Source organism: Varanus komodoensis, unplaced genomic scaffold (assembly GCF_004798865.1).
Source record: "Varanus komodoensis strain SLA01 unplaced genomic scaffold, ASM479886v1 scaffold112, whole genome shotgun sequence".
NCBI lineage: Eukaryota > Metazoa > Chordata > Lepidosauria > Squamata > Varanidae > Varanus > Varanus komodoensis.
The window spans coordinates 322,323-348,520 of NW_025335322.1; the positions used below are offsets into that span (position 1 = coordinate 322,323).

The window sequence follows — 26,198 nt, forward strand, 5'->3', positions numbered from 1 at the left end:
ACTGGCTCCTAAATGTATGCAGGTTTGCCACCGCTGCTTCTGTTGTTTTTCTTACCATTACAGAGGTAACATGGAATAGCTGCCAAATGCCTTTCGATTGGTAGCACTAACTAGGATCTCCCTGTGGCTCAGTAGAATCTGACATAATCTCCTAATGCATCTTTCTCAACAGAAGTTGCCTCACCTCTCCCTTTTTTAACATGGACTGGTTTCCCTGCAAGCAGTGCGTCACCCAGGAGATATCTGGCTTTTGCATCACCAGCTGTGGACACACACTCTGCAAGAAATGTGCTGGTACAGGTAAGGCTTACAATAGGTTGTTTCTACTATGTCTTAGATGCAGACAGTCACTCATGTTACACACACATCTTAGAACAAGGGTGGACAATAAACACATTAGTTTTCTGCATCGTGTACATGAAAATGTGTCATTCATGTGTTTCCCCATTCACTCTGGAAGCCATGTGTTAAGTGGAAAATATCATAACCCTTAATTCAAAAGCCAAGCAGTAAGAAAGAATAGAGTGCTTAAATGCTCTTTTTATAAAGCCATCTAATGGTTTGGAAGATTGGCTAATAATTTTAGGGGACTGTTCCACTTGAGATGATCTATTATTATTTTCAACAGATTGTACTAACACTGTGTACACTTCTGTCCCCGCTGGTAAATGCCAGTCTTGTGGAGCAAGCTGCAAATATTTATTTCTCAGTGATAATGTGTTTCTTTAAGACAGACTCTTCATCATTTCTTTATGAGTTCATTGAAACACAGCACCTTTATTTATACCACATCTATTTGGAGTACTGCACAGACTTTTTATCTATTAAAAAGCAGGAAGCCAAATTGTCAGCAAATTATGAAAGATGCTGCTAACTCTTACACTCAATATAAGAGAGCTCCTGGCTTGTTACCTATTTCCATTTCAAGGTATGATGATATCAGAAGTATCCTATTTTAAACAATGCAATCTGAACCTCAAACAATGATGGTGACAGTGTGGCAGGATAGGGATTAGAACCTGTGATTACTAGCTTGCATAATGAGACCCCAAAGGATAACTTGGGAACAGATTAGTGGGGAAAAGTTTTTCTCATAAGCAAAACATTCACCAACCTCTTCTACATTACAATTTTAAAATCACTCCCATAACTTATTATGGAGTAGTTAATCCAGTGGGGCTTGGCTGAGCAAGGCCTTCTCGTGTAGACCCACCTACAACAGTATTTCAATAGAAATGTGTTAATAATTTCTAAAGCACATTTAATTTGCAAGTGTAGTATCAGTCCATATTTAAACTCACAATGTTCAAGTCCCTATTCAGCCATGAAGTTCACTAGCTGATGTTGAGCAAGTTACTATCCCTCAGGCTAACCTATTTCATAGGGCTGTTGTGACAGTAAAAGTGGAAGAAGTATGGAGGAAAGGCCAAATATAAATTCATGACTATATTTCAGTATTATATGTACAGAAATTTTTGGCTGACAATGGGGTTGGCAAAATCCACTTTTGAACTTTGGTCTCCTAAATACACCACCTAATGAATAAAACCAGACCATCTTGATTTGTTTAGCCTTTGAGAAAAATTAGAAGAGGCCTGGTTCTTATCTCCCCTCTCTCTGCTTTTCTGATTCTCAGATAAACCAGAAGAAAAAAGGGTTTTCAAAAGCCCTGTTGAAACTACACTGTACTATATTACCCATCCTCAGGTAAGAATGACAAGCCAGGTATTATCTCATAGCCTTTAGATTTTAAAATGGGTTACAGTGACTGTACAAGGGGCAATTCAAGCAAGAAAAACTCAGCATGCAAAAAAACATAGAGGAGATTTTGTGTATTGTATTCTGGCCTGTTTAAGCAAACTTTGGAGATTGTCAACAGCACTGAAAAAGGACAAAAAGATCTTACAGTTCATTCTCCAGTTCAACAATCCAGACATTTCCCCGCAACATACGTTATAGCCCCCCCCACCCCCCGGCCATTTCTATCCTGTGGAGATTGAATAGGTCAGTTGGAGGACTAGTTAATAACCGGTCTGGGGAAAAGTTAATAATAAGAGTGGTCCTCATTTGTCAACATAGCTAATTAATTGCAACAACAAGCCTAGATAAAAGAGCCAGATAAATCTAGGCACAAGCTAGTTAATCATCAAAGAGAATTTCAGCAGAATCAGCAACTCCTAAACATTTAAATCCATCAGGTTGCTATATACTGAATATATCACAGGACTTGCTAATCATAATCCCAACCCTTTCCCTGAGCTGGATAGCTTAATACTGAACTGTGCAGGCCCTTTTAGAGGCAAAGCAGGTGCAGACTTCCTGCAGTATCACCCCACTCTGTTGTTACGTCCATTTGGTAGTGGCATTTATCAACTTTCTCAATATACAAACCTCTTGCTGGAGTGGGCAAAATTGGCAGCTATACCTAAAACAATTATTCCAGGCCAGGTAAATTATTCAAGACCAGGAAAAATATTCTAGAACTTAGATAGTGTTCCTTGTACTATAGCTCAGTGGCCTTCTGACTTAAGTTATTCCATCCTAGGCAGGCCCTGCAAATTCCTAGAGCTATCAAGAGACTGCTTCCTTTGTGTATGTGTTCCCTGTTTGTCATAGGTTTTGGGATTTTATCAAATGGGACGCACTGCCTGAGCCTTCTTGAAACTTTTGGATATCAAGAAGGCTCAAAAGGAAGTAAGGATGGCTGGGTATAATAAGGCAGGGTAGCACAGGCGGGAAGTCTGTCTTTCCAATCAAATGTGGACATTTTAAGGAGGTTAAGGTTTTAATTATTGCATTTCTAATGTTACAGGGTAGGTCTTAACTGTTGACCCTCATGTCATAGTCTAAAAACAGGTTGGCATGCTCACTATTGAAGTAGCCTATGGAATTGCTACATATTTACAGCATGTATCCATGTATATGTTTTCTCCTAAGGTAGTTACTGTAGTATATTGTTTTAGAAGTAGACTGTAAGGAATTTGCCTGATAAGGCAGGTTTACAGCCTGCAAGTAACTACCTCCCTCCTAACAGTAGCATGCCAGAAGTCATGCATGCCAGATCTACAAATGGACCAGAATTTTTCTGTAAATTTTTTAGAGACTTCCTTTACCAAACCCACAAATTGCTTCATAATTTTTCATAATTGAGTTGCAGTTTAGGGACTTGCAGAGAGGGAAACAGATGGGAAAACACACAAGCTCATATCAACTGATATTCATATCACCTTGTTCTGTTACAGTCACTGTGTACACAAACTCTGTGTCTTTCAAATTTTAAAAACATATTGCCATAGGTCACACCTTTGACTAGAGGCAGAACTGGAATAAATCTGTAAAGCTTTCTTCCACTATGTCAGTCCATTTGATAATCTACTCCAGTATGTCTCCTGCAGGATTGTAGCATCTGTGGCCTTCCAGAGGTTTTCAGACTACAACTCTCATCACCCCTGACCATGCTGTTGATGCTTGTAGAAGATAAAATCAACAATATCTATACCACCACAGGCTCCCTACCCTTAGTTTACTCTGACTGATAGGACCAGATGGAGCCGCTGGTCTCTTTCTACAAACACAATGCTTCAAAAGCAGAGGGAAACTTGCTGCAAGCTTACCGGAGACTGACTATCACGGAAAACTGAGATGTGCAGCCTGTAGTCACATGAACTAAGGCAAACCATGCTAATCATGTCTGCAAGTGATACAAGAGTCGATATAAGGTGGCGGTTAGAGTACCAGATTAGAACTGGGGAGACCCAAGTTCAAATTCCCATCCACTCATGAAGCTCACTGGATGATCTTTGGCCTGTTACTTTCTATAGTGCCTAGTTCACAGAGTGGTGGTGAGGATAAAATGAGGGGAGGAGGAGTTCTTTCAAGGAAGAGCAGGATATAGGTGTAATTGTTAAAAGGGTGGCTAAAATCCAATTATGTCATAGTTAGAGTAGGCCCATTGAATATATTCCCTAATACTGTTCATGTATAGAAATCCATTCTTCCCTTTCCCCACAAGACACAAACACACAAAAGAAAGTCCTGTCAGTGAAGCCATATGAAATATCTTTCCATCCTCTTCAGAAAGGAAGCATCTTTTCAGTGCAGAAACAAACTCTAGTAAGGGTGGAGTGGGCCCTCTTTATTATAATGCTAACACAAACCAGTTAGGATTTTGTGTGTGGGGTGGGTATGGAGAATAGGAATATATTCTCTTCTTTAAAAAAGGACTTCTAATTTAAATTACTAGATGTTAGATTATGTTAATTATTTGTGAAGTGAAAGTAATTGGTTTTGTAACCCCTGGAGTCATCTGTGTTCTAGATTACTGGCAGTGTTCCTTAGAGGGAACAAAAGTGGACCTGGGCAGGTGGGAAGGGCAGTGCCAAATGCTTAGTCAGATCAGCCATCTTGTATCTTTCCCACCCTCATTGAGGGGAGGGAGCTGGAGACAATACTGAAGGAGAACAGGGAATTGAAAAAGAAGTACCTTAGCTGGAAGGTAGATACTTGTTCAAAATTAATCATTTGGTTCCTTACTCCCTCTGCTGGAAGAAATGAGTCTTGCTCCCTCTGTGTATTTGTCTCTGCAGGGAAGGGGCAATTCCATCAACATATTGCCATATTATGTGGAACTCTGTATCCTGTAAACCCTCCCTTTTCTCTCTTAACAGGGTTTTCAAGGACACCACCAGGGTAGCAGATTAGTGTTTTGTCCTTTTGGGATAATCACCAGAAGCTGCAATACGTAAAATGCAGGCAATAATTTAGGGCTCCTAGTCCCTGAGCAAGGGAGCTAGGCTTGAGAACCAGGACAGCAAAACATCTGGGACAAGATAATGTGGCTTTAACCTTAACTGGACAAAACGCATTTCGATTTGCTGCAGAAACAGCATCCCAAGGCTGGTTGCCATTACACCTCCACAACAGACAGGTAGGTAGACAGATGGGCCTCTGCCTCGCAGCAGTGGTGCACATGGGAGCAGATCTTCCTGAAGATGATCAAGGACGTGCACATGTTCTGCCTTGCGAACACAGGAATCAATGCATGCTTGCTTGGCAGAAAAAGTGTGCGCACGAATGCATACACACACACGATGTCCTTCATGAATTCTCCAAACAGGGTGGAAGTTGCATATGCTGCAATAGGAGGGTTTACTCTAAAAGCAGCTTTAATTCTTTTTAACAGGTCAACAAATAGAAACACATTTCAAAGTTTTTCTCTGCTAATTTGGTAAAGGTTTTTTTAATCACTGAGGAAAGCAATATTTACTACTACTATAGAAGAAGTTGTTTTCAATGTCCCCTAGCACAGTATACCACCACTCCACAGTATTGTACTCGCGGTTTTATACTTTGCAGTTACACCAGATCCTTTTTTCCAACACTCCAGTGAGATGGTCGGTCAGGAACAAAAAGAATATCATGTTCTTTGGTTATAGATATGGAGGATTGTGAATAATTTGTACCAAAAAATCTTACTCAGAATTCAAGGAAATTCAGCTCTTCTCTCCCCGCAACCCTTGAAAAGCAAGTCTAACCCTTTCAGCTGTTGATACAATATGCTGCTTGCTATGACCACAGTCCATCCTCTGTCCAGTTCTATAGCAAGGAACTTTGAATTGGTTTTAAAAATCAAGAACTCATGGCAAAATACCCTGTGTAGGTATTGTCTTTCTACTTACATATCTAGCCTTTCCACTCCTTGGCTTTTTGTGCTTTTTTTCAGATGCTCTTCTTTCTGGGACTCCATCTCTTCCAGAGAAAACCAACTCCCAAACTGGCAAGTAAGTGCCCCACATTGCTCTCCTTCTTTCAGAATAGGGCATGGAAAGATGAGCATTTTTTCTTCTGTACAGACTCATAGTGGCATGGGGCATTTTGAGAGGAGAAGCCATGGAAAGCTGCTGTGCAGGATGAAAGAGCTGTAGGTCTGCGGTGGATCACGTGCCTTGCATACAGAAGGTCCCATGTTCAAAACATTGTGTTTACTTCACAAAGGGGAAGCAATCAAATTTGAAACCCTGGAGGGTTGTTGCCAATACTAGGCTAGATGGATCAATGAGCTGGCTCATTATAAGACATTTTTCTGTGTTCCTGTGATTAAAAAGTCCCAGTGCTCTTTGGATAATATTTTGTCTTGCACAGGCCTGGTGCTTGGTAACACACTCCCGTGGCAGGCTATTCTCTTCCATCTGCTGAAAACTTTTGAAATAATGACAGCAACATAATGACTGTGGAAGAGACCCCACACCCTGCACTTCCCTTGTTCCCTAGTACGTTGTTCCCATCTCAGTTCCAAATACTATCTGTCTGACAAAGACTACAAGACTCAAGGAAGAATAGTAATGCTACAATTAGAATGTTCCAATTGTTGCCCTATTGACTATGTACATCACTTGAATGACTTTTCTAAATAATAACAACCTTCACTTTTATCAAGTGTGCCACAGGTGCCATGAGGATAACCCCTGCTGGTTCACTGATGGTAAGAAATAATTATAGTCAAATAGGACAATGAATTTCTGCCATGTTTAGACTTGCTGTGAAGAGCACAAAAGACCACAAGGTGGTAACATAGGACCAGAAAATACAGAATGCAAGCTGCTTCTGAGATAAAAATTTTTTGACCTGTCTCATTCACAACTCCAAGTGGGAGGAAATCACTGGAACAACCTCACACTCTCCTGAACTTTCAGTCACATTTAAACATGATTTTTTAAATGCACACTTTAAAAATGGTATTTTCATGCTGTGGTCAGTGGAGAAAATGCTTGCTTTTGAAAAATACACATGAAATTCATGTTTTCCCTATCTGAACTGAAAGAGGTAAAGCAAGCTTCAAAGTGGAGTTTGGAGATTCTCAGAAAGCTGCTTCTCCTCCTCCTGCCTCCTTTTCCAAGGCTGCAAATACACCTGTGCTGGACTCAATACCAGCTCTGTAGCCAGGGAATACGCTATAGCTTAAAGTTGGAATTGAGCTTATTCAGTCTTCAGGAGGGAAAACTGTCTCTTTTTATCTAATGGACCCTAATCTATAATACTTATCTTAAATTAGGCATGCATAACAAGATCCCACATGCATAACCTGGCTCGTTCCCTGTCACTTTTCCATAAAATTCCTATCACTAATTTTAGATATAATACTTCAAAGTTTTGATTTGCAGCTACTCTATCTCCAGCTTCCACATGAAGTTTATTCTACAGGTGAGCTGCAGGAGGGGGAACAGTCTCCTCCATACACTATTTATCACATGACTGTAAAAATACATATGCATCTGATGTTGCCTGAAACACAATTTTCACTTCTGCTCCTCTTCACTCCATTCCTTTCAGGACTTCTCCCTCCTCTTCCCACATCTGCAGCTTCACTGTCTTCAGCCTACAGCCCCGTGTGTTGAGACAAGATCAGAGTGCTACTAACACCAGGCAGCAAAGGGCAGCACCATACTTAAGCCTCAACAACTTCTCTGTTGAGAAAAGGGTACCTAGCTGATAATGAAGACACCTTTCATTTCATATCCCTTCCCTCTCTGTGCCCGGTATTGCTGATCGCACCAGTCTGCTGTAGCAGGGGTTACACTCGAGAGTTCCAGCTATATACTAGTAGGGGTTAGGCATTTGGACACATGTACCGCTATATCCCATATTCTCTCAGTATGTGCTCCAGAGCTCTGCTGGTTTTATTGTTTCCTGTTGATTCGGGCCTACAAATTAGTCAGACACAGTGCTACCGTGTGGTAGAACATCACAGCATGGAGAGACTTCATCCCATGCAGGTGAGAAGGCAGAGTATGTAAGACTTATCACTTGAGTACTCTGAATCATAGCTTTTCTTTCTCTCTTCTTCCAAGCTGAGGTTCATTCTCACTCAAACCATCCTTTTATGTAAATAGAACATGCCTTCCCATCAGAAACTAGGGGAACAAAAGGTACATACTGGAGAAGTCTGAAAAAAAGTTAGTATAACATTTCCAGGTAGGAACTACTCTTTCTTTTTTTGAAGGGCTTTGCAACACAAGGCTGGAGATGATGTTGCTTGACTTATTAATCCAGCTTTCAGAGAAACCTTCTAGTCTTGAACATGTTTACAGATCACATAATGAAGGGAATAATGAAGTATAATTATTATGAATCACCCCGTCCTACCCTCACTCTTAAACCAAACCTGTCTTTTATATAGCAACCTCCTCTCTTAAACCAACATTGTAAAGTATGTATACCAGTTTGGTGTACCACTAACAGTAATTAGAAGTTTTAATGAAGTTAACTGAGTGTTAAGCAAGCCTGAAATATGAAGTCTTGCTGTGCACAGCTAGCTTTTTGTACTTTTTCCCAGGTAACCATCCATCAGCCAAGTCCACCACCAATAACAGGGGACAGAAGTAACTGCTGTCTAGCTGCGTGATCGTGGGCAACATAGTCTTTCCTGTCCTGACTTTGGACAGTATAAATTCTGAATTGAAAAGCTACCAGCTAACAGCAAACACCATTCCTTTTCTCTCACACAACACAAAATATACTGTTTCAGATAGATTGATTTAATTGGTATAAATAAATCTTTGCCAGGGTTTCACTGAAGGAATGGTATAGTTATATTCTAAAACTATCTAGTCTGTATTGTGATTGGATTATTTTGTTAATAAGAAAGCTCTGATGTTGTCAGGGTCTAAAATGTAACTCAGTTGAAAAGTTCAAATATTTCATCCATTTGATCCTGATTGCACTGCATATAGGTCTACTTTGTCTATAAACATGATTGTGTCCCAAACTGAGGACACAAGAGAAGCCTTTAAAAAGCAATTATTTGGAAAGATAGAAAAGTAGCTATCATTGATGACAAAACTAATTATCAAAATGCGTTCAAAATATTCTTTTATGGCTATTTATTAAGTAATCAGTCCACATGTCAGTTATTCCTCTCTTTTGATAGATTTTGAACAAGTTGTGTTCTTGAAACTGTATCACACAAACTTGTGCAGTCCACGTGCTGTTGTCCTGCGTAGCTGATCAGCTTATTCCAGTGTTTTCATTTTCTCTTGCCAGAAGTTTTATTTTTGTAAAGATTCTGTAGAAATTCTTGAAAAAGTTAATAAATAGTTTTTTAAGTGTAGATTATTAATATCCCTTTGTACAGTCTCCTCCCTGTTCATACCTCCAAGTATCTCAGAATCTGTCTTCAGCATCACCCCTTATAAATGATCAAGGGCTAAGACCTGACAGCAGCTTATTCTACCTTAGATCACATTGGAGACAAGAAATATGATCGTGCTGAAGATCAGAGCTTGGTGAATGGTACACAGATGCCAAGCAAATAGTGATTCTTTCCCTGTTTTGGCAACTCTTCCTCCTCAGGGGAGATGGTCTCTACCTCTTACCACCCGACTGAAGTAGAAAACAGTTTTCAGGTCATAGCATCATCCAACCAGTATGGAATGTAGAAAGACGTGGGGTGGGGTCAGAAAAGCATGGCAGAGAAAGCTGGTGAATCAAGGCACTGATGGAGGGAGAGCAGAGAGCATATGAACAATAACAAGTGACAGATAAGTAGAAAGGCCATCGAGCATTTTTTCTTGTAGAAGAAAAGTTAGGATATACAAAGCACGAGGAAAGAGAGATACCAGAAGTGAGTTAAAATAGAAGACAAATGATGAAGCTGAGGCCACAAAAGATCCACAGACCCTATCTTAATCCCTACCGTTTAGTACCTACCAAAAATCAAACATTCATATCTGCCATTTGGGAAGGGCTACATTTTAAAATAATGTTGAAACACAAGCCTATAATCAACAGAAGGAAAACCAAGAAGGGCTACAGTTAGAGCAAAAATGCCTGGAATAGTTTTTCTTCTCCATTTCTTTGATACATTCTTACTGTATGGGACCTTGGTATGTAAAAAAGAATACAAATTTTTCTTGATTGACTAGCAAATCATGTTCCTTTAGCTGCTGCTTCACTCAGCAGAGCAAGATATATTTGGTACATGGGCTTAGAGTAGCTGGATGTTTTATATGGCCTGCATGGAATTTGAAAACAGTGAAAACATAGAAAGTTACAGAGGTACGTGAAAGGATTAAAATCCAAGACCATGCAACTTAGATGAGAGAAATTATCCTACTTCTACTCTAGAAGCAGAAGTAAAATAATTAGTTGGAAATAGTGTGTCAATGCAGAATCAAGATAGTTCTCCCTCACCACAGGTATCTCTGGCCTGAATTCTAGGTGTTATTATAATGAAGGGAGGTACTAGGTTCAGAACCCAAGAATAGCCAGGAAAAAAAATCAGCAAAGAAAGCAATCTGGAATCTGTTAGTGCAATGAACAGACTGCAGCTTGAAAGCTAGAAGAGAGACCCTTCCGATCCATCCAGCCCACTGCTGAAGGGACTCAAACAATAGATTCTGAAACTTGAAAGGGTACTAGAAACACTCCTTCCAAAATTCCTTTAACTATAATTAAATACATAGTCATTGAATGGGGAGGGCAAGGTAATTGTTTAGGCTGGCTCACATAATTAAATAGCCCATTGTGACATGGTTGCAGGTAGCCATTCTGAATATTCAGCAACCAGCCACAGCTTGTCATGTGCAAAACTGAGCAGTCGGGGTTGTGTGAGGGGCTAAACAATCTTCACATAACCCATGGTGGACTGTTTGGATCATGTGAACTGAATGAGTCTCAAACTTAAATGAAAAGGTTTTAGAATGCAGAAGAACCAATTCTGAATCGTGGGCAATGTCAGAAATCTGATGGAGCAGGGGCCTTGCTCCCAACAGCTACTAATGTTTTTAATCACCTTGATCCCTCCCTCAGTCCCAGCCCAGAGTCTCTAATGCCCACTTCCAAGACTAAGCAGTCCAGTCTTCGTCATCATCGTTGTCGTCGTCTTCGTCGTCGTCGTCGTCTTCATATTCTTCATCTTCTGCTTTTATCATAGCGGCGGCCACCTCCTCGTCGACCTCATCCTCATCCCCCAAGCACACTTCTACCTCACACGGTGCTGGCGAGTGCAAGTGGAACCACTTCAGCACCTGTTCAGCTTCCATACCAGACTCGTGGCAGAGTGTTGGCAAGTCCCTCTCCTGCAACTGCAGGTGAGTTGCCAAATACCGCTCCAGTGGGCTTGTGTCTGGACGACTGCTGTGAAGTGGAGGAGGAGGGACTGAGGAAGCCGGCTCTGGACTCTGCCCTGCATTGTCCCGAAACCATTTCAGCTGACCGTGTTTGAGGGCATAGCGAGTGTCCCCAAACCACTGGATGATTTCTGCCCGCGGCAGTCCAGTGATCTTCTCCAGCTGATGGTAATCCTCTCTCCTGGCCCACTGGCGATGAAGGAAAAAGGACTTGAGCACATCCAGCTGTTCCTTTGTCTTTCTCCTAGGTTTGCGCACAGTGTCCGACAAGTACCCTGAAGCCTGTTGCTGGTCACCCTTACGGTACTTGTGGTTCTGGAGGTTGTACGATTCAACAAGTCTGGGTGTACCTGTTGAGGAAGATGGTGTTGCTTTGAGGGGAGAACCTACTGGAAGAACCACTGGGTGGGACCCACCATTTACTGCAGATGTGTTGAGTTCGTTTGACTGTGGGGAGGCTGTTGGGAGGGCCCAGGCCATTGTGTGCGAGTTCTGGAACTTATAATCCAGGCTGGTGGGCACGGTGGATAAATAAGCACCAGAAATGGTGTCTTTGGTATTGTGAAGATGCAGAGAGGTACCTGAAGGTTCACAGTTCTCCTGAGTTTTGCTAGTGTGGGACAAGACATTTCCCTTCAGCTTCCAAATATCCTGAGTGTTTCTCTCAAATTCCCTCATTCCATGGGCTGTGCTGCAGTGGTTTAAGGAAGTTACAAAAGATTGCTGGTTCTCTAGGTATTTACTAGAGTAGTGCACAGAAGCAGGTACTGGTTGGTGGTACTCCTGGCCCTTACAAGATTGGTGCAAGGAATCACCATCATTCCCAGGAAGCAGGCAACTAAAGTGAAGCTGGTCCTGATGGTAGATGAGGCGAGCACGAGTCTCTTCAATTTCTTCCGCACTCCAACTGATGCCACAGCGTAGGCGTTGTGCCATGAACCAGGCCTTAACCTTCTCCATGTGCAGCCCATGGTGCAAGCAAAGCAAGGCCAGATCAGAAAGGCTGGGATACGGGAAGTAACTAAAAGTCTGCAGCAGGTGCTGGTTGCCATCGAGGTCACTAGTTTGTGCTGCTTGGGTCCAAACCAACTGGAGGTCCTCAGAGATGGGTGGCAAGCAAATCAAGCCTGGAGGCGAGCCAAGGCATCCTGGGGCATCCTTGTCGGGGGGCATGACTACTGTATTCCAGAAGAGGCCTTCTGTCTTTAGGAATCCACTTCAGCCCCTCAGAACAGCTGGAAGAGAAGGAAGAATAAGGCTAGGAAGAAAATTACATTTAAAGGAAGAGGGGACAGGAAGCGTCCTTTCTGGCAGTGAAAAATAAAAGAGGAAAAGAATGTGAAAACAGTGGTGCTATTTGTGAGGAGACAGAAATACACAGTATTTCCAAAGCAGTAAATCTCTTGACTATTGCTTCAGGCTACAGGTGCTGGGTTCCCATAACTATATGCTTTCCTATGAAGGAAAAACAAAGTTTTGTTTAAAACCTGAAACTAGCACGTCAGGAAAAGATATTCTGGTAATGCCTAGAATTTTCCGTGTGTGAGGATGGAACTAAGGCGAGGTCCTTCCTGCAGCATAAGGTAGCACAAGCTACACACAAATTTACTTCCACAGCATTGCAGGATTCTGTTTAGTGTGAACTAAGTAATACAACTTCTCTTTTAGAGTGTACATTTAACATGTTGAGGGCCCAGTCCAGCTCTATCTGTCTCAGCTGATACACAATGGCTAATCCCCACCCAGCACAAGCTGCGAATCTGCATGTTTACTCCATCTCAGGCCCTGACACTATGGCTTGTTACTGCAGCTTCCCACTACCTCCAAAGTGTGGCTTAATTCCTGCTTATGAACCAGGCTCGGGTTTGAGACTAGAAAAATGTACTCCTCTGCAGCTCAATTTCAATTGTTTGTGTCTGGTTTTGCAGTATGTTCTAACATACTTCAATCAGCTTCCAGTTTTCATGTCTACACATTCACAAGAACACAAATTTAGTTTGCGAGACTCGCCCCTTCCTCAATTCCCTTATGCTCCTAACCATATGTTGTTCCCCCACATTGGTTCAAGTCTTTTACATTAAAAGGCTTTTTGCAGACTGAAAAGTATTTTGAAGTACGATAATGTACACATTCCAGCCACTGAAACGTGCACAGCCAATAAATCCAAACAAAATTTAGTACCAAGCACACTGCACTAATCTAAACTGAAAAGCAATTTTCACTCTAATAGTCCAGGCAACCAGATGGCCTTTAATTAAATAGGGTAATACAGCAATAATGGAGCAATTAATGTCAATTCAAGCGAGAGCAGAAAATCAGATGCCTCAAGTCACCATTAACAGGGAAACGCTCCATCAGAGTTCCCCAAAAAGCAAAACCAAACAGCTTCCTTTCAAAGTTTTCGCGTCCGGCACATCAAGAGCACTGCCTAACAGCCACACACTCCTGGCTCCCAGAGCTTTCAGAAAGGGGCATTTGGCGAGGTAAGAGCCAAACGCGCTCTTCCCCCGTCTCCGGGGGCACAGGCACCGATCCCCCTACGGACAGCTGCTTCCCCCGTCCCATCCTGCGGCGTGGCCGCGCTCCGCCCGCATCCCGCTCCCACATGCACGCACCCGCCCGGCCCTGGCCGCCCCGCACCTCGCGCCCCGGGGCTGAAGCCCCCTCGCCTCCCGAGCCGGGAGCCTCCAGCCCAGACTCACTTTTGTCCCTCTGGGGAGACTCCTCCCCCGCTTCAGGACTTTCCTTCCTCCTTTCTCTTCCCCTGCTCCCTGCGGTGCACCCTGGGAAACGCGGGAGGGCGGGGCCTCGCCGTTCCCGGGAAGCTGATCCCGCCGAGGAAGAGCGGCGGCCGGGCTCGCCCTCGCGGCGTCGCCTTCCTCCGGTGCGGGAGGCTCCCCTACACTCCCCGCTGAGGCGCTCTTCCTTTCCCGGATCAGCGTCACCTCCTCCAGACCGGTTCCCCTTAAGCGGCCGCTGGCTCTTTTGATCATCATCGCCAGATCCACCACCACCACATTCGCACGTTACGTTTATACCCCGCCTTTTCTCCCTCTTCCAAGGAACCCAAAGTGGCTTAGAAGGTTCTCCTTTTCTACATGTTATCATTACAGCAAGACAACTGTGAGATAAGCGAGGCCATGACTAGCCCAAAGTCATTCATGAACTACAGGGCTGGTGGGGACTGGAACGCCCATTTTAGTGGAAAAGTCGATTATAAATATAATGAACTGGGATAAATTGAAACTTTCTCCACTGCGGTGTTCTATGGAAATACATAATCAACAGACAGATATTTTGTCTTCGCTCTTTTGCAAGTTCCACCGCTGACACACACTCTCTCAACCCCAGTGGGATTTGAAGGTCCACTCTAAGATAGAAAGCCGTAACTGTGGTAAAATACTGGATGCGCTGCTGGAGAGGAGAGGCCATAACTCAGTGGCGGAGCAGAAGCTCTGCATGCAAGAAGGTTAAATTCCCAGCATTTCTCAGGAGCGCTAAGAAAGATCCCTACCTGAATCCCTGGAGAACCTCTGCTGTCAGTCATTGTTGACTAGATGGACCATCGGACTGACTGCATCTAAGGCAGGTCATCTTGTTGCGCAATGGTGGAAAACGGGAGTGGGGGTGCCATCCTACCTGTATGTTTCCCACAGACACCTGGTTGTGTGAACAGATGCTGGACTACATGGACAGCCATGGCTTTTTAACATCCTTAGTAATATGTTCCGTGGCTGCTGCCGCTTGAGGATTATGGGAGACGCATCTGGCATGTCTTAAATTGGGGGAGGTGCGGTAGAGCAAACACAACAGACTGTAGGATAACTCACACGCAAATCGTTCAGCCAACGAATGAGTTCACGTTCCTCCAGAAACCATCTCTCAGGGGCTCCCAAATCTGTGGTAGCAGCTTGTGGTGGTTACTCAGGTGCTGTGCAGCGCAATCCTCTGCATGTTTGCTCAGAGTCTGTAGTGTCGTGCTTAAGAGTGAGGATTGGGACTCAGGCGATCTGGGTTCTCATCTCCACTCGGCCATGGAGTTAACTGGGTGACCCTTGACCAGTCACAGACTCTCAGCCCAGCCTACCTCACAGGGTTGTTGTGGTGGGGATAAGATTGGGAGTGGGAGGAGGAGCATGACGTAAGCCACTTCGAGTTGGTTAAAAAAAGAAAAAAGTCAGGATATAAATCTAATCAAGAAGAAAGAAAAGAGCTCACAGAGTTCCACAGCTCTTACTTCCAGCAAATATACATGGGATTGCAACCTTATGAGGTACCAGGTGCAGAGGTCTTACACCTTTTAAAACGTCTTACCAAGTGAAAACGAGATCTAAGCTCCTAAGAGCAAGGCCCTGTTAACTGTGTAAAGGACCCTACACCAGTGATGGCAAAACGATCGCCACAAACTTGGGCTTTTTCCATCCGTCCCCTTCACCACCAGCATGAATACACCTCACCTGCCCCGCAGCTGGCTGGCTGCACCCACAAGCCACCTAACGTTTCTACGTTTCCCCTTCTGCCCCGTCTCCTCTTGTGAGCAGGCCAGGAGTAAAGAACCCGGGAAGAAGATGAATAGCAGCAATCATTTGTCGTTTTTTCATTTGCACCTGGCTTAGTCCATTGCATTATTGTCTCTCAAGAGTTTCAGCAAGACGGGGGCAAATCATTATTTGTACCGATTTACCTCTTCACACACCTCCCCTTTCTTACAGGGGCAATAATAACGCAGTAGGGCGGTGTAAAGAAAAGCCGGGCTATCGCCGTTGTTGCATTCTGGGAAAGGAGGCGAGAAAATAATAGGGTGAGGGAAGCACTGAGTGCGGAAGGGGGGCAGGCAGAAGGGGGGCTAGGCCTCGGGCGGAGAAGCAAAGGGGGATACGGGGGCTGCGGGCGGGGGGGCGCAGGGAGGCCCAAGGGGCGGAAAGGCGGCTTGGAGAAGCAGCCCGCGGCTGCGGGACGGTGCAAAGAGGCGGGAGGAAGAAGCGGGAAGAGGAAAACAAAAGAAGCCGGGAGCGGCGGCGGCGGCGGCGGAGGGAAGGCGAGGGGGCGCGGCGGGGCCGGGCCGGGCCGGGCCCGGGGCGGCTCCACTCACCCCGCAGGCCCGGCGCCCCCGCCCGGGGGGCCGATCGTCCCGGAGGGGTCGCGCCGGCTGGCCGGGCGGCGGGGCTGCCATCGGCTGGGGGAGGCGTGGCGGGCCGCGCGCGAGGGATCCGCGGCTCTCGGCGGGGAAGGGGGGCGGGCGGGCGGCCGGCGAGACCCCGGGCTCCGCTCGGGGGGCTGCATTTCGGGAAGGGGAGCCGGCGCTCGAGCCACACCCCCTTACCTGAGAATCCGGTCCTTCGCCCCAGATGTGTCGGGCCAGCTCGCAGCGCCTTACTCTGCACGTGCTCAGAGGCATCTTTCCCCTCATTGTTGCATCACGGATTCGAGAACGCCGAGGCGGAAGGCTCTGCCCTGTCGGGCGAGGAGGGGCCGGGGCGGTGGTCTGCTGGCGTGAGCGGCCCAGAGAGCGGGCTTGGAGGGCAGGGTGTACATGGGGACGAATCATTGCAAGAAAGGGAAGGCACCGGATCCCCCCAGAGCCCTTGGGGAGGTTGCGATCACATGTGAACGCGGAGCCGAGGCACGATGACGTGTTGCCTCAGACCCCTCCGTGGCCATCGAAAAGCGATTTTAGCCCGCGACTTCCCTCATAGCTGGTGCTTCTTCAGCATCATTTTACAACGGTGGCCCCGTCCTTGCTTCGGCACACCCAGCACCATGTTTCAGGATTTGGTGAAGCAAAAGAGCCCATGGTCCGGACCCGTTGTTAACAGGCACGCAGCGCAACCTCCAGCTGAGATCTTGAATCCATCCTTGGCTCCCCGCCTGGTGGGAAATAAGGAATGGCATTCTGCACATGCTTAGCAGCACCATTTTACTGTGACTGCATGTGTGTGAAGAATAAACTGTGACAAAACCAGGACTGTTCAGTGGTGACCCCTGACTGATATTTCGCCAAACGAGGGAAATCTGCCGGACTTTGCACATCCGCTTGGGAGAAGGTCTACCCGTCCCTTGCCATTAACCTCACAGGGAGGGTTCCCTGCATCCGGGGGGGGGGGGGGGGCAGAATCACCTGGTGATGGATCCTCTGCAAATTCATGGAGTCTGTTGGGCTCCTATTTTTCCCTACTATGTTTGCTTATTGTGTATGAGAATTATCATAGGGAGTATGGCTGAAGGAATACCAATAGCTAACAAATGTTCTGGGCCTGTCGTGAGCTTGCCTTGTGCTATTTAATGCCTCAAGCCCTTTTTTAGTCCGGGGATACAGTATTTATAAAACACTTCTCATACCTTGAGGGCCGTATGAGGACTTCGACACCGAACCTGGGCCGCCTCACATTTCCACGCTGTATTTAAAGTGTTTGCAATATATTTATTTGATAAACACAATATATTTAATTAACTATTCAATGAGGGAGAATTAATTTTAAGGTGACTTTAGGACTAGCTGAATGAAAAAGCAAAGTGGGCTTGTGATCTTTGCAGATAGAAACAATAGAAACAGAGTGAGTCAGAAGGGGCCTCCTGGGCCATCTAGTCTGACCCCCAGCTCCAGCTGGGTCTGCTCATGACATGCCCACCATGTGCATGTCCAGCCTGTCTTTGAACACCCGCACCGATGCGTATTGCAGGCAGCTCCTCCTCCGACCACAGCCCAAGCACCACGACTGCTCCTCTGGGGTGGACCATTCCTTCCTTCCCCATCTGTCCCACTCTGAAACCCGCCCGTGTGACCCCCTCCTACTCCCCCCCCTTCTTGGAATTGCAAGCTGAGCCTCGTACTTGAGTCCACAGACTCTTCCCAGCATGCCCTGAGCCTCAGAGAGAAAGCCGGACAGGACAGCGGCCTCAGGAGAGCTTGCTGCCACCATGTCCGTGCCATAGCTGGGACCTGGACCCGGAGCAAGGAAACGGACGTGCAAGAGGGCCGGAGAACAAGGCTTCGGGGCTGCATGCGGCCCGCGGGCCACGTGTTGGAGCATCCCAGCTTAGATGGTCAGCCAGAAAGGTGTGTTCACCTGTTAAGGAGCCGGACTTTGCACGTGGAGTCGTGCTGTGCCAGTTCAAGGGTGTCCCACTGGGGCCTTGGCAAACCTCTTGTCTCTGTTTAGTCTGTATCAGGAATTGTTAGGATCCATGGCTGGCAGTACCCCTTTCTCTTCTCTTTGCAGGCAGAGAGGTGCTATTTCAGGAAGATTTATTCCCAGTTCTCCATTCCCTCTCCCCCGATGCCTCACACTCTACTGAACACACAACTCCAAAGATGTCTTTATTATCTGAGGCTGATGGATTGACAAAGTCTGTACCTAAGTCTATGAAGCAAAAGGCTTGGGGCATTCAGAGAGGGAATGCAATTTGGGGAGGGGGATGGTGCAAGGGTTTTGCCCTGGGCAGCTCTTTGCGGGGTTCAGTGCTAGCAATGCTTCAACACCGACACCAGCTAACGGGATTAACTGCTCTCCTCCGTGGTGCTGCAGTGGAGAACAGTGGAAGAGCAAAGCAAATTCGGACAAGTTCACCTGTATGAGAGACCAGGAAGAAGAAAGCAACGGGCAAGGAGCCCACGGGTAAAGGAGGAGGGTCCCGGGTGACTAGAAGAGCTGTTCCTGTCCATATAACTGAGGGGTGGGGAACAGCCAGCCCTGGGCTAGAACTACGAGCCCACCCCTTTTACCTCCATCTCTGTCCAGGAAATCCCCTGCCCCTTTCTCCAGTCGCTGACTGGAATTTCCTGAGCAACAAGATGACACATTCCCAAGCCCTCAATGCTGCATGCGCATTTCCTTGGTGGAAAAAGAGTGGAAGTGAGGTGGGAGCAGAAAGAGAGACGGTTGGCTGGGATCGGGGCCGGCAGGCAAGTATCGGCCAGGACCCTGTGTGTGTGTGTGTGTGTGCGCGTGCGCGCCCACGCACGCACGCACGACAGAGGGCAAGAACTCAGTCCCGGCAGCTGGAGCAATGCGCGTGAGGTCCTCCGTAGCCCAGGCAGTCGGGCCCCAAACACTGACAACAGGCGTTGTGGAACCAGCGGTAGCGCCAGGCACCCACGGACTGGCAGACTGCCCGGCACTGGCTCATGGAGAGGCACTCGTTGAAGAAAATCGACTGGCAGGGTGGGGCTGTGGCGTTGAGGCTGGCGGCGTCTGGGAGGGTGGCGTCTGCAACGAGAAAAGGTCGCGTTCACGTTCCCCGTGATCGGCCCCGGCAGTGACGTGGTGGTGCCACTGCCTTCTTCCTAGTTTTCCCAGGCGGTCCGGCGGTTGGCAACCTCTCACCCTGCAAATCTTTTAGGCTATTAACCCGTAGCATCTCCCTGCCAGCAATATTGGAGCTGTGGGCATTTAGCTATGGGATTTTAGCCCCCGGACTTAACCTTGGGATGGTTATCCGCATTACTGCAGTTGCAAAACACAGAACTAACAAGCCAGCTTTGCCACTGGGGAGTTTTAGCCCAACGCATCTGGAGAGCACCAGGTTGGGGAAGGCTGGTAGAGCCCATTCACAACTGACATTTCTCTGGTTTTGCTGATACAAACAACTGTTCCATCTTCCCTTCTCTTGGGCCTTTTGTCCTCTAAGAGGTCATGTGAAGCTGTGACGGTGCTTTCCCGGATGCTACATGAAAAACAACTTACAAACCAGTTATATTAACTATTAATAATTTCAGCTTCAGCTATTGGGTGTTACAGAAATGAAATAAAGGAAGGTGAGAATAGCAAAAACAGATCAAAGGCCAAGAGAATTGCTGTATTTTGCTGTTGCAGAAAAAAACAACCCAAGATGCAGGTCACCTTAAAGAAAAATTAACTCACAATTTTTGTTGACCCTTTGATGTGTGCAAAGATCTGAACACGCACGGAGAGAGCTTCCATGCATCTGGACGTTAGTCTGAACCCTCAAAAAAACCCTGTGCATGCCTGGAAGAGAATCTTGTGATATTCCTTCATGTTTCTCTGCTCTTTACCTGCAGATTCATGTACATCGCCCCTGCAAGGTTGGCCAGTGATGGTGGAGGATGTTCCCTTATAAAGGCTACAGAATTCATGTCTAAGCTTCTAGCTTCCAGTACACATTTAAATATTTAACTAACCTAGCTTCCCGCCATGAAGCCAGAGAGACCAGCCGGTGCCGAGCCTGCTTCTCCGTGAGCCACCAGATTTATTTTAGGAACGCCCCCTCCCTTCCCGAGCAGACAGGCTGAAATTGGAGCTTCACCTTTCCCTTTCTCCCAGTCTGGGGGAAAAAAAATCTACGGTATTTGCAAACCTCTCTTGCTCTTGCAACTGGGCCTGGGTGCTCCTCTCGGCACTGCCTGGCTCCCTTTCCAAAAGGAGCCCACTCCCCTCTGTCGCGCAGGTACCTGTGCGTGGACCCAGCAAGAGGTGGCCGGTCTCCGCGTGGTTCTGCCTCAGCTCTTCTCCAACGGGAAGCGTCAGGACACTCCAGCCCATGGGGGGGTCGTTGTCGGAGATGGCCATGAGCGCCCGGAAGAGGGAGGGTACTGGTGCCGTCAGGTCGTGCATGGAGCTGCGCTCGGCGGGACGGGAGGCGGACGGGAGCCGTTCATCACACAGCCCTCAGAACGCAGAGACAAAGTCAGAAACCCTCGCTCAGCCCCGAACCCGGTCCAGATTAATCCTCAGGAAGGGGTAGGTATGACACCACTGCAGATCTTCCTCTGCATGCCACCAAACCACGGCTGTCGCTTTTATTGAATCAATTTAATTTTTCCCTACGCCATCCCAATACTAAAAGTCTCTGAAGGGCTTACAAAAAGGAAAAATCCAAAAACCAAAATAACCACATACAACAAACAACACACTGCATCCGATAAATGATGATAAAAACAAGGATAAAACCAATTAACTGTTAAAATATTGGGAAAATAAAAAGGTCTTTGCCTGGCGCTGAAAAGAATAAAGCGTGGGCGCCAGGCAAACCTCCCTGGGGAGCATGTGCCACCACCGAAAAGGCCGTTCTCTGAGTAGCGACCCTCCTAATTTCCTTCAAAGTGGGCTCCTGGAGAAGGCCCTCTGCCTCGAACCTAAAGGGGCAGGCCGGCACATAGGGAAGAAGGCACTCCTTCAAGTATCCAGGCCCCAAGCTGTTTAGGGTCATCACCAGCACCTTAAATTGGGCCTGGCAGGCATCTTTACAAATGCTGGGCAGCCACCGGACAGAACAGAAGGTGCCAGGTGACAGGCTGGCCCTTTAACACACTTAAACTTGCAACTCCACTTGGAGTGGGAGCAGCTTCCTGGGTCTCCGGCAGAGAAAGAGCCTTCCCCATCCCCTGCCTTTGGACTTTTTAAACTGGAAATAGCAGGAATGGAACCTGGGCCATTCTGCACAAAGAGCAGGGGACTCTTCCAGAGAGCAGTGGTGTCTTAGGTCACAAATACATGCCCCAGGAAGTTGCTATTCTGGGAGGGCCAGAGCAAAAGTGTTCTGGCAGCTTTCATCACCGAAGTTAGAATTCTGGACAAACACGGCAAGCTTTCTAGCAAAAGCCGTTTTCCCTGCTTTGCTCTCTTTCCTTCAGGCTCTCTGCCACCCTCCAAACTGCCAATATGTCCCAGTTATGGACTGGGGAACAACGACCCCCAGAATTCACTCACCCACACATCCGCAGCACGACTCCCACAGACTGCCCAGGCAAAAGGCGCACTCCCTACAACACGGACAGCCGGCACGGTTGGCTTCACACTGGCACACTTCCTGCCGAGAGAAGGCGAGGAGGAGGAGGAGGAAGAATTGTTGTTGTTGTTACGGGAAGAATAACTCCCCCCGCCCCGCTTTTCTGCATGTCCAGTTACCCATTTCAGAAGGCCAGAAGCTCAAGGCAAATTTGGAAGCCCTTCCAGGTGAAAGCCTTCTCTTCAGTAAGCGGTAAAAGCAAAATAACTGAAGTCACCTCTATTTTCCTGGCCTTTGGGGGCCTTTAACAACAGCTTGCCTTGGCCTCAAGATAAGACCAGGTATGGTGGTCCCATAGTAAATACTGAAGTACAGGTGCTCCTTGTGACCGTTTCCATACCCCGTCCCCCCATGCTGGTGGTTGCGTCGACCCCTCCCCTGCCCCTGTGTATCCATATATATATATTTGACTTCCATAAAACTAATGGGTCTTAATGGTCCATTCCAGAAGAAACCACTTTGTGTTACAACAGGGATAACTAGCAAAACACACTATTGCTCGGAAAATGCATTTTGTCCCAGTTGCTGTGAGAAAGACGGCTAAGCTCTGAAGGAATTGGAAATGAGAAAAGTCCTGGGAATTCAACCCAGTGAATTTAGGCTCCATCACACCGCTGAAGGTGACAGATGCTTTCTGCTATGATGGGTTAGGAAACATGGAGAGTATAGCACCACCTGGCTTAAACTGGAAGGATCCATTTACTAACTCGCTTTTTAATGGGAGGGGGTTGCTCTAATCCATTCATCTCCACACTGTCTTGGGACCATGCATTCATTTGTACTTCCTGACAGTCAGGACCCCAAGGGTCTGGAATGGGCTTCCATGGGAGGTGGTTGAGGCCCCATCGGTGAGGGTGTTCAAGGACAGGCTGGACGTGCACATGGTGGGCATGTTGTGAGTGGAGCCGGCTGGAGCCGGGGGTCACACTAGATGGCCCAGGAGACCCCTTCTGACTCACTATGTTTCTATTTGCCATGTGAAAACTAGTTTCTAGTGAGAGAGAAGTAAATTATTAGCTGTTCTATGAGTTCACAGCTAACCTCTCAGAAGAGGAGGTTACTTGCTGTCCCTCTGCATGATACTTTGCCCAATCAGCCCTCGAAAAAGATGGATAATTTAGCCCGTCTGCCCTGGTTTTGATTAGAGCATTCTGTTGCTTCTTGTGTAGAGATGGAAGGGAATACTTTGGTTGTATGTACTATTGCTTATCCATCTCTGCAACGAGTCACTGTTCTAGGCTTGTCTGCTCTATTTATTTATTTTATTATTTATTAAAACATTTTTATGCCGCCCCATTCGCCGAAGCCTCGGGGCGGCTTACAACAATCTAATCAACAGAAAGCTCAAAGCAACATGTGTATCACAGATACATTTGCAAGGGTCATGGGCCTTCCATTTTACTGTGGGGGGGGGGATTAAAAAGGACCATGCGCCTTGGCAACGGCACCCTTGCCAAACACTTCCCTGTGGAGCAGGGGAGAACTGAGGCAGGTGTCGTTCCCCTGGCATCTCACCTGCAACAAGCACTTGCTGACATCGCTGGCACAAAGCGCCTTGTTACACCCGCTTGCGGAAGCGGCTGCAGCCCAGGTGGCCGCCGCCACCAAGAACCAGTCCAGCCCGCGGGCCATCGCTTGAGGCAGACGCGCCTGGAAGAGAAAGGAAGGCAACCTGTGGGAACAGACAGGAGGGGGGCTTAAAGCCGGCCCGTTGCAAATGCCCGCCAAAACTTAGTAGCCCACTACATTTTTTGCTTGCCTTCTGGTGCAGGGAAAGCCTCTTTTAGGCATCCAGGGCATAGAAGAGGGTGCGCTTGAGTGCTGGAGGGGGAAGAATTTTCCTCGCACTTTCCTGACAGGTTGAGCGGATTTGATAACTCTGCTCTTATGAGGAGGCCAGTTGAGAAACGCTTTGAAAAGCTTTCCTTCCGGACTGGAAAACCTGCCCACGTCTTTGGACAGTCGTCCCCTTGAGTCCCGTGGGACTTACTCTCGGGGAGGCAACTGCCTGCTCAGGGGCCCGGCCACCCCCATGTCCAGGCCGAGGGGACTGGCTGCAGTCAGTTGCAAAGGGCGATGCAGAACTACCTAAAACGCGACCATTTTTACCTCTTGGGCCCTAATCACCATTGGGTTCCATGATGCTGCAAGCTTTTCTGTTTATCCATCCCAAACTGCTCCAAGCGCTTCTTTTTCTCTCGCCTACCCTTCTTCCTTTTTCCTTCCTTCATGCGGAGCTGCCCGCCTGCACGTCTGACCTGTACTCTGGGGAGGGGAGCCCTGGGAAGGCCTGGGGGTCAGTGCAGACCCATGGACACAGCCCGCCCCCCATTTGGTAGCCATTTTCCTCGCCTTTCTTGGGAGGAGGGGGATGGGGGGGACCCCATGATGGCTGCAGAGTTGCGAAAAGTGCGCCCTGCCCCGTCCGGTAACCGAAGGTTTTGCAGAGAAAAAGAAAAGTTAGTTACGCGCAAGAGGGGTTACCTTGTGGAGGGAGGGGGGTCTGCGATCGGTCTTTTTGGGGGAGGTCCCGCAGCACAGGGAGCCCCTTCTCGTTCTCTCTCCGGTAGGGAAAGAGGAGGGCTCTGAGCAGAAAGAGAGGAGGGGAGGGAGGCCTTTGGATGGAGAAGGGGAGAGGGGGGACTGGGGGGAGGGGAGAGAGGAGGGGGCAGCCGCTGATCTGAGAGTGCCCCCAGCCCTGCTAAATCCACCCCCGCGAAGGATCACCCATCGCATGTTGCCTTCCTTTGCTAAGGCAAGCTACAGAAAGAAGAACCGAGCAAATTCTGGGAATTGTCCAGAAAGAAGCAGGAAGGCTGCAGGTTCTCTCTCTCTTTCTCTCTCTCCCCGCCCCCTCCCTTGCCTTTTCCACTGGTCCTTAAGACAGCCCTTTCCCCATTTATCCCCATCTCTGTCTCATTCACCCACACATCCCGCTTATCTTTCGTGCATCCTTTCTTGTTGCTAAATGATCTTTTTGTTTTTCAGCCATGGCACATCTGGACAGACAGCCAAACATCTGGCATGGATGGAGGCCAGATGGGGTGTAACACGTCTGCTCTGCCTCCAGGGCACAAACTCTCATAAGCCAGCCTTTCTCATCCTGGGACTCTAGATTTTTTTTTTTTTTTGGGGGGGGGGGCTACAACTCCCATCAGCCCCAGCCAGCCTGGCTTGTGATCAGGAACCTGGGAGTTGCAATCCAACACTTCTGGAAGTCACTGGCTTAGGGAAGGCTGTGCACTGGCCAAACAGAAAGGCCTCCAAAATATAATAAATAATAGAAAATAAATGAATGGGTTGAAAATAAGTTCTTGAAAATCTGAACTCTGCGTAGGCATTTGCTGGGCTTGCCTTGACTCAGACATTTGCAAGTCACAATTAAATTAAATATTCATTTCTGGCATTAGGGGATGCACATAATCAACCAGAGTTCCTCAGTCATCTCAGTCTTCTTCACTCTTTTATGTTAGCTATTTATGGGTTTTTGAGACCATCCATTCCCTCCCCCTTTTACTGACTGTAACTGGAAACTTTTTCCTGGATGGCCTTTCAGTGGTATGGGGAGAACACAAAGGACAAATGCCAGGCTCTGACAATGCCTCTCTGGTCCAGACCAACGCTTCACTTTCACCAGAGTTGTTTATCTGGGCAATTCACTTTTCCAGACTGCTGTGAGGATTGTGTGTGTGTGAGGGGGGGATGTGCTAAGGTGAGGATCTATGTTGTGTTATTGCACAAATAATTCCTGGCTGATTTCTGTGCGACCAGAAGGTCTGACAGGGAATCTTGCAGACCCACAAACACTGAGTGAGCCTTAAACACGCTAAAGGCACATTTTGTTTTTATTTTTGCTTTTCAGGTGTACAAATCATGCGTCTCTTCACTTGTAATTCAGAGAAGAAATGTGACAGAACAACAGCAGTTAGGAGCTTGTGAGATTCATGTATAACCCATGAAACTTGAGAAATCTCACTTCCCTTTTCCTCTTTGTCTAATCCAAAGCAAAAGCTCTCCCATGAGGACAGATCTGTGTTCACACAGACACCGTTTTGCACAACTAGGGATATATTTGTCCCGAATATTATGGGGCACCTTGATCCAAGACGTTTTATGTTGGGAAAGAAGACGGACATCACACGCATGGATGTGGGCACACGTTAATTCCTTTTCCACAAATGCACAGATCAAAACACCCCGAACAAACCAACACGTACCAGTTCCCCAGAATAAAGACTTTGGCCAATTTCACTCCATGACCCTTTTTTCTCTTTGCGAGAGAAAAGGCTGTGTATAAAGCGCCCACGCTGACTGGACCGAAACATG

At 47.1% G+C, this 26,198-nt stretch overlaps 2 protein-coding genes across 3 annotated transcripts; both read right to left on the reverse strand.

Moving 5' to 3' along the window:
* Positions 1-8,864: 8,864 nt before the first annotated feature.
* Positions 8,865-16,574, reverse strand: HOMEZ (homeobox and leucine zipper encoding). Of its 2 annotated transcripts, none has more exons than XM_044420982.1 (2): positions 16,450-16,574; positions 8,865-12,361 (listed from the first exon to the last, which is right to left on the reverse strand). In XM_044420982.1, the coding sequence occupies exon 2, from the start codon at positions 12,297-12,299 to the stop codon at positions 10,842-10,844; it is 1,458 nt and encodes a 485-aa protein (XP_044276917.1). In that variant the 5' UTR covers positions 12,300-12,361; positions 16,450-16,574; the 3' UTR covers positions 8,865-10,841. The 2 variants fall into 2 exon arrangements, with proteins under 2 accessions (XP_044276917.1, XP_044276916.1); XM_044420981.1 differs by lacking the exon at positions 16,450-16,574 and adding an exon at positions 13,829-13,873.
* Positions 16,575-19,112: 2,538 nt separating this feature from the next.
* LOC123018617 (twisted gastrulation protein homolog 1-B-like) lies at positions 19,113-23,906 on the reverse strand. Its single transcript, XM_044420887.1, has 5 exons — positions 23,863-23,906; positions 23,388-23,544; positions 21,794-21,893; positions 20,536-20,751; positions 19,113-19,333 (listed from the first exon to the last, which is right to left on the reverse strand). The coding sequence occupies exons 1-5, from the start codon at positions 23,904-23,906 to the stop codon at positions 19,113-19,115; spliced, it is 738 nt and encodes a 245-aa protein (XP_044276822.1).
* Between the last annotated feature and the right edge of the window lie 2,292 nt (positions 23,907-26,198).